General features: G+C 43.3%; 1 protein-coding gene across 4 annotated transcripts in view; it reads right to left on the reverse strand.

Moving 5' to 3' along the window:
- LOC119436257 (RUN and FYVE domain-containing protein 2-like) overlaps window positions 1-12,546 on the reverse strand; it is a 105,014-nt gene that overhangs the window by 72,735 nt on the left and 19,733 nt on the right. For all 4 annotated transcript variants that reach the window (XM_037703050.2, XM_037703051.2, XM_049656545.1 and 1 more), the window contains 2 exons: window positions 7,145-7,249; window positions 490-613 (listed from right to left, as the gene is read on the reverse strand). In XM_037703050.2, coding sequence (XP_037558978.1) covers window positions 490-613; window positions 7,145-7,249 — 229 coding nt within the window. The remainder of the gene's footprint in view (window positions 1-489; window positions 614-7,144; window positions 7,250-12,546) is intronic.

Here is a 12,546-nt window from a genome sequence, read left to right on the forward strand (position 1 = left end):
GAACAACTGTAAACTCCCCTTGGAAATTTTTGTATTAAATGTTTATTTTACATATTGAATTATTGATATACCGAACTATTTCGCGATCCCCTTCGAGTTCGATATATCCGGGTTCGACTGTACTAAGAAAGTTAAAAAAAATTAACAAGTGTGGTGTCACAAGCGCGTAGGCAAACATGAACACATCTCACTCGATGACCGCAGACATTCACTGTCAAAATGCTGGCGTGAGGAAGAGTGGCAGCAGCAGCGAGCGAATTGCCCTTCGTGCTGCCGCTCGCTTCAATGCGAACTAAGCTATGAGAACACAGCGCACACGAAGCTATCAGCCCTCGGCGTGCCTAGACTCTGTACCCATTCAGATCACTTTCAAGATAGGGCCCGCGCGCCGTACGCCGCCGGAATAGAATGCCAGAATGTAGACAAGAATGAAAGCTTTGTCCAAACCCAAATGAACAAGAAGAAATATGGCGTCAACAGACTACACACCTGCGAATCGAGGTCTTCTTCTTTCACACAAAGGTTGCAATCAATGACATTTAGCCCAACAAGAAGGCCACCAATAACAACAGCTTCTTCAGACAGAATCAAGGCATCATCCTCGTAGAAGTCCCTGAAAAAAGTTCATTCTTTTGGCTGACAATGTAGAAAAAATACACAGCACAATACATAAAAATAAATACCTGGGGCCCCCTGGGCTTTCAATAACTGGTAATGAAATAGTAGATTGGGAAAGGAATGGGAAAGAAGGCTAAACTGTAGCAGGAAACATGGCAGAAGTTTTGATTCCACTGCAGTTGTGCTATACAAAATATGCTCCTACCATTTTTGCATGTTTCCACAGAGCTTTCCTGAACAAAAAACTAATAAAAAACAAACATTTAAAGATAACGCAGAAGAAGAACAACAAAAATTATAAGTGCGGGAGCATCGGAAGCTAACTGGTAGTGGGTCACTTGCCAGCAACTGAACTAGGCCGAGTATCTGTACAGAAGCCATCCAGACATCAAGGGTGGAGATCACACCAATCACTCTTGCCCCCACTTATGCCACTAGACAAATGACATGAAGAGGAGAATTTAAAAGGACACTGAATTGAATTTTAATTTTAAGAACACATTATATGAGTCAGTACATCACCATTTGCAACACTTCAGAGCTCAGAATTAATTATCAATAAAACAAAGAAATAGAAAAACTGATGATAGTGACGGCTCAATCAATAAAGTGCTGTCTGCTACAGGTGAATAGCAAGCATGTGTGATTAACTGATGTCCTATCATTTTTTTGATTGCACCAAAATTCACTGCAATCATAATTCACTGCATTTTTATAGAAAGCATCAAAATGTCAATATTTGTATGCATGACGGTTTTAAAAAATGCAAGAAAAGAGGCAAGTTGAGGCACCAGTTCTTTTAAGTAACTCTTCGATCAGCAGCATTGCACATGTGAAACTTAGCATCGGCCACCTTCAGTGGCGTCTCTTGTGCAGTGAAATCTATACCCTATGTGGGTGCTACAAATCTGTCTGCCAGGAGGTGAATTCGAAACTATGTAATAAAACATAGTGGGTACCCATTTCGGAGAGATGCGCAGAGCGCTCGGTATTTATCTGCAGTGGAGTCTTTGATGCTGGCTTCCTGTGTTAGCTCAGGAGAGTATTCATACCAAGGACAATCCATCTGCTCAGTACACAGCATTATTTGTATTCAATGCGACTCAATTGAGAAAATATGAGCCTTGATTGGTGCACAAACATCTCTTTATCGGCCTCTATCCTGGGCAATGCTTGTCAGCTAGGCCAAATAACATAGCTGAGCTTCTGAAGGCTTCTGTGGCATCTACTGTAATAAATATCACCAGTACCTCGTTCACGACTGGTAGTAACTACTGCCAATGGGAGAACAGAAGGCACAAACATCCTTTTTTCAACAGGTACTTTTCCAAAAGTATATAAATAAAAGACCTTGGGGCCACCTGAGTTTCAATGACTGGTAATGATATATTTAGTATGAATGGGAAATAGGAAAGAAAACTGGGTTGTGGAAAGAAACCCGGCAGAAGTTTTCTGGTGTACAGGCTTTAGATTAGACCTTTTTGAAGCAATCAGAGGAAACTATGTTTAGTGTTCCTTTAATAAGGAAACCATAGATTGGTTTGGAGGTCAAGTTTCCATTTCAGCACAAGGTCATCAGTACTATACATGAGACCCTTCTCATGCTAAGAAACTAAAGAATTTCAGCAGCTGTACAGTTTCCCCATGCTTAAATAACACCAAACAAATGTTAGCCAGCTGGTTAGTCTACACTATAAAATGGTACTTAGCGGTAAAAGGGGCAAGGAGTGTGCATGTGCACACAAAACAAGTGCCCCTATCACCATCATCTGGTGAACTTTTCTAATGAGCACGAAATGGTCCCTGCATAAGGTGTATGCTTGGGTCATTGCAGACTCCGCATATAAGACTTACCATATAGTATTATAGTCGACTTCCTTTAATTTGGCCCTGACGGGACCAACGAAATTGATCGACTTATCCGGCGGGTGAACTAAACAAGATACAGAAAAAAACCAAAGCACACCGCCCGATTCATTTGGCAATATTTGCCCGTTTCTAACACGCCCCCCAAATAAAGCACGCAGCCACTTTCTATGCGTCCAAAGTAGAAGCCTAAAGTAGAAATGATCTTAAAGCTCCTGAACAAAGTAGCAATCAAACGCGCACCCAATTTTTTAGCAAGAAAAATGGGCAAAAACCAGGACTGGTGGTTTCCTAAGGCCAGCTTTGCTGCAATGCATCCCTGTTATGCGGTAAAGCAACCGCACGCTGCAAAGGCGGTTTTGGTTTTCATATATGATTGCACCACGCATTCAATTTACGGCCCAATTTTCTCTAAAAAAGAAAACAAATAAAAACAAAAGAAACAGGTGTGCATAAAAACAGGGTAAATACTGTAATCAGACATTGTGAGCTACTTTTATTGATTGAAAAAATCTTCCTAGAACAGGCTGAAAATAGGCGTTTTTGATGGGAGATGACGTGTGTTCAACGCACTCACTGTTCCAGAGCTCTGCCAAGACAGACACTGCAACTAAAGGGGTGGCTATTGAGGCCATCATAGAGGTCAAGCGTGAGCGTGCTGACTGGTCAAGTTTGAATTATCCAGTGAAGGCTAATTTTAGGATTGAAATAACAAAAGTTTGGGCCCATAGAAAAAATGCATGGTGCAAGCCAGGACCTTCAGTCAGGATCGAATTACCAAAAAAATCTAATTAACCAAAGTCACATTAATGGAAGTCTATTGTATAGCTAGTCTTAACATGCACATAATTTTTGCGACCAGTGAAATGTTACTCATCACTAACTTTCATGACCAATTTTCACTCACACTACCTTTCAAAGAACTCTTTACTGCATCAATGGGCCACAGCACAATGTCCTCTGTGCCATAAAATGTGTCTGTTACTTCGCTAGTGTGATATTAACAAAATTTTTAATTTTTTTGTTTTCAGCACGTGGGTACAGGGCTCTCGGATGCCAAAAGTACACTATGTGACTCTGATGGCACTTCGCGTCAGCTTTCAGCCCAACTTCCTCCTTAAAGGCCAACTAGAACAAAATTTTGTACCTCGTCAAAAGCCTAGCTTCAGATAGCAGATACACAGCAGCTTCCATGTGAAACATTTGAAATACAAGTGACTTATTCTGAAAAGCTCGCAAAAATATACAATTTTGATACCAAAACAGAAAAAAAAAATGAATAGGAAAACACTGCCATTACTGCTCGCCAAAAATGCTGCATGACCGAGAATGTGTGGTTTTTCGCCATGATGTCCGAGGTTCGGCAATGCCCACAGTGCACTGTAATATCCCGGAGGCAACATGCTGGGACTTACGTTATATCCACTAACCACTAGGTAGACACTTCGCCTGCTTTGATGCTGTTTAAAGGCGGTAAGAAAATTATGCAATGACCAGCTCAACAGCTTTGCCAAGATTGCTTCAATAGCATTTGCAGCTTTCACAACCTATAGGTGGCGCGGCTGCACATCCAACATGGCAGTCATTGATATGATCGCAACAGTGCTGGAATGACTACATTTGGAGAATAGCTGAGTTCATTGGGCTGTAGTTCTCTTCCGAATTGTTATTTCATCAGCAGGGAAACGATAAGATCCTGCCATAACTGAAAAAATTTTAGGCTCATGGATGCAGCGAAATTAAGCACATACGAGGTCTGTTAGAAAAGTATCTGACCTTATTTTTTTTTTGCGAACACCTGATGGATATGAAACAAGCGCGCTTGCATCAGCCGACCTTGAACCTTCGTGCGCATGTGCGAATTTTTTCCCACCTGCCGATAGTGTCAGTCGCTAGGACGCAGCGTTTGAGTGAGGTAGTGCGCCGTGCTCTCGTCGGTTTTTTTATTACAAGGAAAATGATGGAGCGACTGGAGCAGCGCTACTGCACCAAATTTTGCCATCAAATTTCAGGTTTAAAGACGGCCGCACATCGGTGGAGAGCGAGCCACGCTCCGGTCGGCCATCAACATGCCGAAATGACCAGGTCATTGCCGAAGTGAACGCTGTGGTGATGCGGGATCGTCGTGTGACTATCCGAGAAATTGCGGAAGAGGTGGGCATCAGCACTTTTTCTGCACATTCCATTATGACCGAAGATTTGGCCATGAAGAGAGTTGCGGCGAAATTCGTGCCGAAGCTGCTCACGGTGGAGCAAAAGCAACTTCGTGTTGAAGTCTCACAGGACATGCTGGATTCCATAAACAGTGATCTCGACTTCGTGAACACCATAATCACTGGTGACGAGTCTTGGGTGTACGGGTACGACCTGGAAACCAAACCCCAGTCGTCACAGTGGAAGCATTCCACGTCACCAAGACCAAAGAAGGCCCGCCAAGTGCGCAGCAACGTCAAAGTGATGCTGACTGCTTTCTTTGATTCCCGCGGTGTGGTACACCACGAGTACACACCACAGGGTCAAACAATCCCCAAAGAGTACTACAGGGATGTCCTCCGTCGCCTATGTGATGCTGTGTGGCGCAAGAGACCGGAGTTGTGGTCAACAGGAAATTGGTGCATCCATCACGACAATGCTCCTGCACATTCCTCGCACTTGATTCAGACTTTTTTGGCAAAAAACCAGACTCCTGTAGTTCAACAGGCTCCTTACTCTCCTGATATCGCCCCCTGCGACTTCTGGCTGTTTCCCAAAATCAAGAGGCCATTGAAAGGAGTGCGATTTCAGACAAGAGAGGACATTATGGCTGCAACGACAGCTGAGCTAAACTCCATTCCAAAAGAGGCTTTCTTGGAATGCTTCCAACAATGGCAGCACCGCTGAGAGAAGTGTGTGGAGTCCCAAGGAGACTACTACTTTGAGGGTGATTAGGTTTCCAACGCTCCAGTTATGCCAGTTTTTTTTCTTCGGCCAAAGGTCGGATACTTTTCTAACAGACCTCGTAAATGGAGAAAATTGGAAATACTGCAAACACAGCAGCCTGTTGAGTCGTTAGCACAGAATCATTGATGGGAGTTAGTCACACAGTATGAAATGAACATGCATGCGGCTCTCAGTAAAGTGAGAAAAATTCTGAGACATGCTTTCTCGTGTTCTTGCTGCACAGTGTTTAGTTCCTTTCAGTGTTGGTCAAGGGCTGTCAAGTTTGGCGGCAGTGTATGGAGAAGTTCCGTAGTGAAGTTGAAAAGGGATGAAGTGGAGTTTGTGCTTGTGTAAGCAAACAAAGTCAAAGAACCATGTTTTGCACTTTGTGACCAAAGAGCAACTCTGGAGGCACATCTGATTACCGGCGATGTGCTTTAATTGCGTTCCCTTGATCAGGACAAGAAGTCGGCCGGTTGGACAAGAAGTCGGCCAGTAGTGAACAAAACCAACGGAAGGTCAAAATAGGCATTCTTAAAAGAAATATTACCTCTCTTACCGATTCTACATTTTCGGTATTTGAGGAATGCGAGGAAAAGGAAGATAATGGGCAGAGATGACAAAGACATCTCCATCAGCAAAGCAAACCAGACAGAAAGACAGGTGACTGTGGGAGATATGAAGGTCAGGAATTATAAGAAAGGCGCTTGAGACTCAGAATAATGCAACAGGCATTTGGAAAGGGGACCATTCCTCACCCTCCCGACAGGAGTACTGTTCAGCAGGGCAATGGTATCGAGTGGAGAAACGACACACGATAAGGACGAAATGGTCACTATTGCAAAAAAAAGTCCCTGGGCACAAAATGGCCACTGCACACTTTCATGGGCTTGGCTACTGGTTTGCGTATGAGAAGTCTGATCACCCACGCCTTTTAAAGGCGCTCCTTCAAAGGGAATTAATGTAGGCTTACTTCACCTCTCACTGCACAGTGTGTGCACTGAGGCAAGCAACAAATCCGGTTGATTTTATACTTTTTGTTCATTTTCAGTAACTCGAAGTGTCACAGAAAAATGAAGGCGGCGCAAAATGTTGGCTAAATGAGCGCAAATGAGATCGAACAATGACAACATCTCCTTTATCAAGCAGGTACAACATTTCGATAATCTCTATTGAGATTCTGGTAGCCGTGCTCGGCGGAGCCATGGTACGTGAAAGCTGCGAATAGACTACTCATATACTACACCCAATTTAGCATAAGTAAAATTTCATTGCAGTCAGCCATAAGTAGCACTGTGAAATGCTAAACAAATATGGTGCAGTTTACACTAAAGTGCAAGAGACTAGCAGTGGCTGCTTTTCCACAACTATGGTTGGTAGCACATAGCAGTGCCTGCTGACATACAGCAAGCATAATGCTGCCCTCAAGACAACTGTCTCTTGAGTAGCTGTGTACTCTCAATCTTTTTGTCACTACCATAAACAATTTTCGTAGAGACCTGTCAACTAGTGGTTGGGTGGAGTTATTAAATATTTTAATGGAAACTGCACACAGAAAGTGGCTCAAAGAAGTGCTATTTATACTAAAATAAATCCTGATCCACAATTTTCCTTCAAAATTGAAGAAATTTGCCTTCAGCATTAGAACATTAGGTGTCACATGCTAAGACTGCATTTGAAGATTGTCCGCTTCTCTGTAACCAGATGAAGAAAGAAAGCTGACAAGTAAGCCATCACTTACCTAAGAAGCTCATCTTTCTTGTCAACAACCAGGCGAAAATAGTCGGCAAGCTTCTTCTGCATCAACGCAAGCCTCAACCATGCTCGGGCTCGGCCCAACTGACTCCTGTTTAAAGTGCAAAAAAGAAGCATGAATACTAGGTAACGGAAAATGACACGCAAGATGCAAAAATATGCTCTTCAATGACTGAAAATGAGATATTTATTAACACAAAACAAAAAAGTTTATAATCAAGGCAACATAGTTCTGTATGGAACCTCTAAGGTTATAAATCTATATAGCTACAGGTAAATAACAGAGCATTTCTGGCTTCCATAGGTTTCCTTATTACCTTCTTCTGCCTCTTGCACCTTTCTGCCCCATCTTGCATTGCATTTCATGCTTTTATTTGGTTATTCTTAATGTAATTGTCATTATTTAAATTAAACTGAAATGCTCTTAAAGAACCTCTTAACAGATCTGGACATTATGAATAAACAATGCACAGTGCATGCAGGGCATAATCCTGATCAGCTTGGCCAAACATTACAGCTCAACACCAGTACAGGGGCTCATAAATGCAAACCAATTATACTACACTCCTTCTCTGGTGGTGGCACCAACCATTTCTTTTGCTGCCAGTTACTTCGGTATGAGGGACCAGCAATAGCTAGGCAGTGCTACGAGTGTTTCAGTGCTACTTAGAAGTGACAGTACTGGCCACTCAGACTTCCATGAAAATGAGACAACATTTTAACTGAGAAAAAAAATGCATGTTTGTATTATCACTTGAATAGCTTGATGTGTGCAGCCATGGCCGATCGATGGCCGGCTTGATCAATGCAGGGCATGCCCTCTGAAGTTCAACAGCATCATTGCACAGCCATGTTGAACATGCATGGTTGTATTTGCAGGAGAAGCCAGAAATTTGTGCCTTTAGGTCAATGCTGAAGATGGCATTGTGAAACTGCAATATACACTAATCCTGAAATCTTGTTTCTTTCACTCACTAGTCTGTGTATTGTGGTACTTATGATGGTACAGGAAGTTTCTGCCAGTTTGTTATACAGATTGTGATATTACAAAAAGAGCACTGCGCCACATGTTACAAGAAAGTATGTGGAGCTTGCAATGAGAGTTCAGATACAATTTACACAATGGGTGTGTCTAGATGCATGAACTAGGGTAAGGGTGAGCAATGATGGGAAGGCATACTTGTGAATGTGAAGAACTCTGACTGCTTCAACTACCTGTGCTTTGGATATTATATATAGTTACTTTTGAACTCACTGTGACAGGTCAGCACTTCTTCTATGGTGCCTCAAACACATCAGTGCACATTTTAAAATTATTATAGTTTAGGTGTTCCCTCGCAAAGGTTCGTATTAAAGTCGAGCTCACTTATAACAATCACAGTTATAATGAATGCTCGGTTATTACCACAAACAGCACGATGGTAATATAGTGGAACCTCGTTGATACGATTCTGCATAATACGTTTTTCGGGATAATGCGTTTCGTTTCTTTTTCGCGATAATACGATTTGCCTGGATAATTCGTTGGATGATACAATTTTCGAATGATACGCTTTATTTTCTGGTTTCCGTGAAGATCGTATCGAGATTCCACTGCAATTCCCATGCAGTTTATGGCAGCACATCTCAAATAAAACGAATATGTTGCGGCTCCAAGCTCCTTTAGAGCCAACTTGGAAGTACCTCTCAGTCTCTCTAGAAGGAGTTACTCTCCTTGTATTCCCGCTTTCTAGCGCGGTTCTCAGCTGTGCACACCTGGGAATGACTGCAACAGCACTTCTCAGATGCCGACGAGTGATCAAGCCCATGCTGTTTCAAACTGAGCACTCAGATGCCAACATCCCGCTATGTGTGACACTGTCCACGGCTGTGGAAATGATAAATGCGCTTGGATGGAGGTTAGCATGCATTGCATCAAAAACTGTTTTCACAAGGCTGGATTCTTGTACAGAGCAGGAGAGTCTAGAACTGTGGAGCTCGAAAGCAATGACGACTCGCCTGCGGAATTACACTGTGTTGTACATTGCGTCGCTGAAACAGTTCACCTACAGCAAAGCTCTCAATGATCAGTGCATGACAGCTTTCAACGATCCGGAAACGCAATTATTCGGTTGGCATTGAAGAATCAAAGCAAGCTTAACAATTACTTTGGAAAGCAATAAATGTTTATACCATTTAATTGACTTACTTACTATGAGCGCTCTGCTATTATGCACCCTGAGTGACTGAGATGTTTTTTGTAAGTGGGCTCGGCTGTATACCCTAACCAGATGGTCCACGTTAAGAGCCTTATGTTAGTCAATGCCATTACTTCTAAGACAGGTGCCATGTGTGTGCTGTTAACGTAATTATATGCCCTGATTATGGCATGTCGAGTCAATTGAACAAGTTAGCTTAGCTTAACAATCAATTCCACAAACGAATGACAGCTGGGCCTTGCTCCAAGCTACTCTCAAGCATGGCTTAATCCTTGGTTCCAGAAATTAAGAAACTTAGGAGATATAAAGATGAACCCGAAGCTTGTGTAGGAACACCACTAAGAAAACAGCATCCCTGCTGTAATTCCTTGTGTGCACGGCGCCTCGTGAAGTATAAAGAGGCATTAAAGGGGAACATTAAACTAGGCTGCCCTGGCAAAATCACATTAATGAAATACCAAAAATATCAGTCTTATTAGAAAACTGATGGCACGACCTTGAAGTTCTCACACCAGCTCTCCCCAACATCCTGAATTTTGACAGTGTCTGCTGGGGAATAAGTTAACCCACTGGCTTCCAAGTATTATGCACGCCAAGCGGCCCTCCACTTATTTTTGCCCCAGACACACGTTACTCAAACCTCTGTAGTCGTGTTTGTTATACAACGCTCTACAGTAATAAATTCTGAAAAAGCGCGAGCAAATAGCTTTTATTTACAGTATGAATAATCAGCCAAATCATTTTTTGCATAGAAAAGCTTGAAACACTCTGGCATGTGGAGAGAAGCACTGAACTTCTCACACTCTCTTACTGCTCATATTGGAAAGATTTTAACTGCGCTAGAAACAGGGACTACAGTATGTTTCTTTTGCAACGGGCTCTGTTTTTACACTGGGTTTCTTCTCGGATCCTGCTCGTCTCGTATCCTTTGTGGCACTATGCGTCTTCAAGGCCAGGGTGGCAGCCTGGCATGTCAAGCATCCATGTCAAGCAAGGAACCGTCGCCACGGATATGCAACATGTTTTCCGTTTTCTGCAGTCATCGGTGGGGCATGCCCGGAGAGTGCACCGCATCATACGCTCTGAATGGTGGAGGCAGGCGCAATACTTTCTAGACTGCTTTCTTGTGGCTTGTGGCAAGAATGATGTGGACCCTCGGCAACAGTAAAGAGACATCAGGGACTGGAGGCTGGCAGCGGCAAAAGCTACAGAGTATTCGTGGGCATCTACTTTTACTCTCTCACCCAGAAAAAAGAAAAAAAGAACTTTTGCACAGCCCCAAAAGGTTGTATCTGTGGCTGGTGCCGAACTACCGGAGCATGTGAATGGGATATTGCAACTAGGCCCGAAATTTTAAGAGGAACCGGTGCTCTCCCCTGCTGAGAGGCTTGCCCAATCGAGGACCATCTCCCGCCAAGTACCAGAGGATGTTCGCCTTCGAAGTACGCAAGAATGCATCAAAGTCCTCAATTGTGCTCCAGGTAGGCCACGGAACTCTAGAGACCTGAAGCCTCTTGTTGAACATTTAACGTCTTCCAACTTGTGCCTTCTAGAGTCCGATAACGAGGGCTCGTTTGTGGTGATTCCGGAGCCTGTGTATTTTGATAAGGCTCATACCGTGCTGAAGAAGAACTTCGCACCGGCCTCAGTCAAGTGCAGCAAGGTAAAAACCAGGGCCTTAACGCTCCCAGAGGACTTGAACCTCAGCAGGTTGCATACTAATGCAAAGAATACTACGAATTCGGCCCCACTTCAGCTTTTTTCCTGAGTTAAAACACATAAACCTGGCCTGCCTTTTCGCTCAATTGTTTTGGAAAGAGGAACATGGCAATATGTAGTTGCTGGGTTTCTTCAGGGACACCTCTCGAAACTCAAGCTTGATGATCCATTCCTGGTACCCAATTCCACGGTGATGGTGCAATTCTTGCAGGACAGCAACCAAAGCATTCAGCGTTGATGTCAAAGATTTGTTTTATGCTATTCCCCAACCAGAATTAATGGTCACTGTAAAAGAGTGTATTACAGAGATTAATGATGAGCAGAAGCTTATTTTGCAATATGCTATTTTTGTGGAAGCCTTTTTAGAAGTGTTATCTATGTATTTGTCGTTCACTTACGTATCATGGCGGGAGCAGTGGTACATTCAAAGGTGGGGAGCATGCATTGTCAAAAGTTGGTCGGGCCGTACATGACGATCTTAGAAGGATTGCTGTTCGAGCCTTTTGTTATGTGGACGATTACCTGGTTTTTGTCAATGGTGTACTGGAGGACCGCGTTCTTGAGGCTCAAAAGGCTTTTACTAAATCAGGGCTGGGCCTCAATTTCACTGTTGGAACTACCCCGCGACAATGAACTACAGTTTTTAGACATTCGCCTGCATTTCAATGTGACCCATACTTGCTGGTTTTTCCAACCTCAGTCCTTAAAATGCCCCTAAGCTTTTCTTTGGCACACTCCAAAACCGTAAAAAATGGTATTGTTCTGTCCAGCATTAGTTCTGCTCTACGAAAATCTTGCACCCATGTGGTAACAGATAGCGCTGAACACCAAGTAACCAGATTGAGAAGATTAAGTGCAGTGTTACTGCTTCACCTCAAGATAACGACCAGCGTAGATGTTATGCTGTGATTCCTCACCAGCATAAGGTGTCACACAATCTCAAGAACGCTACGCAACGTTACCCTGTGGACATTGTGTTCTCCGCCCTTCAGAAAATGGCACGTTTGTGTGCACGTGTATTGAATAAAATTGACAGGTCACCTAGCAAAAGCTCTTTGGTTTGCCATATTGACCACAAAAAGCCAGAGTAAGTCCCCTGCGATCGCACTGTAGTATATAAATTTCCTTTCACTTGTGAGCATGTGTATATAGGACAAACGGGCCGCTGCATTAATATTCATTTAAAAGAGCATTCCATGAACTGTTCATCTGATGGTTATTCCCACGTGGCGAAGCACTGCAGGGGCTGTGAAAAGGAGACAAACAAAGCATGCCCCTCCCGCTACTGAAAAGAACTAGGATTTTATATCGCCATAAGGACCACATCACGCGGGAGCTCTTCATGGCTTATGCAATAAAGAAAACACGTGGGTGCATCAGTGATCCGTCAGTGGTGCTTGCAGATTGTGAAGTGCAATATCTAGGCGCGAGATTGTAATTGAAGCGTTCATGTGACCATGTCTTGCCAATC

Source organism: Dermacentor silvarum, chromosome 1, assembly GCF_013339745.2.
Source record: "Dermacentor silvarum isolate Dsil-2018 chromosome 1, BIME_Dsil_1.4, whole genome shotgun sequence".
In the NCBI taxonomy this organism is placed as follows: Eukaryota; Metazoa; Arthropoda; class Arachnida; order Ixodida; family Ixodidae; genus Dermacentor; species Dermacentor silvarum.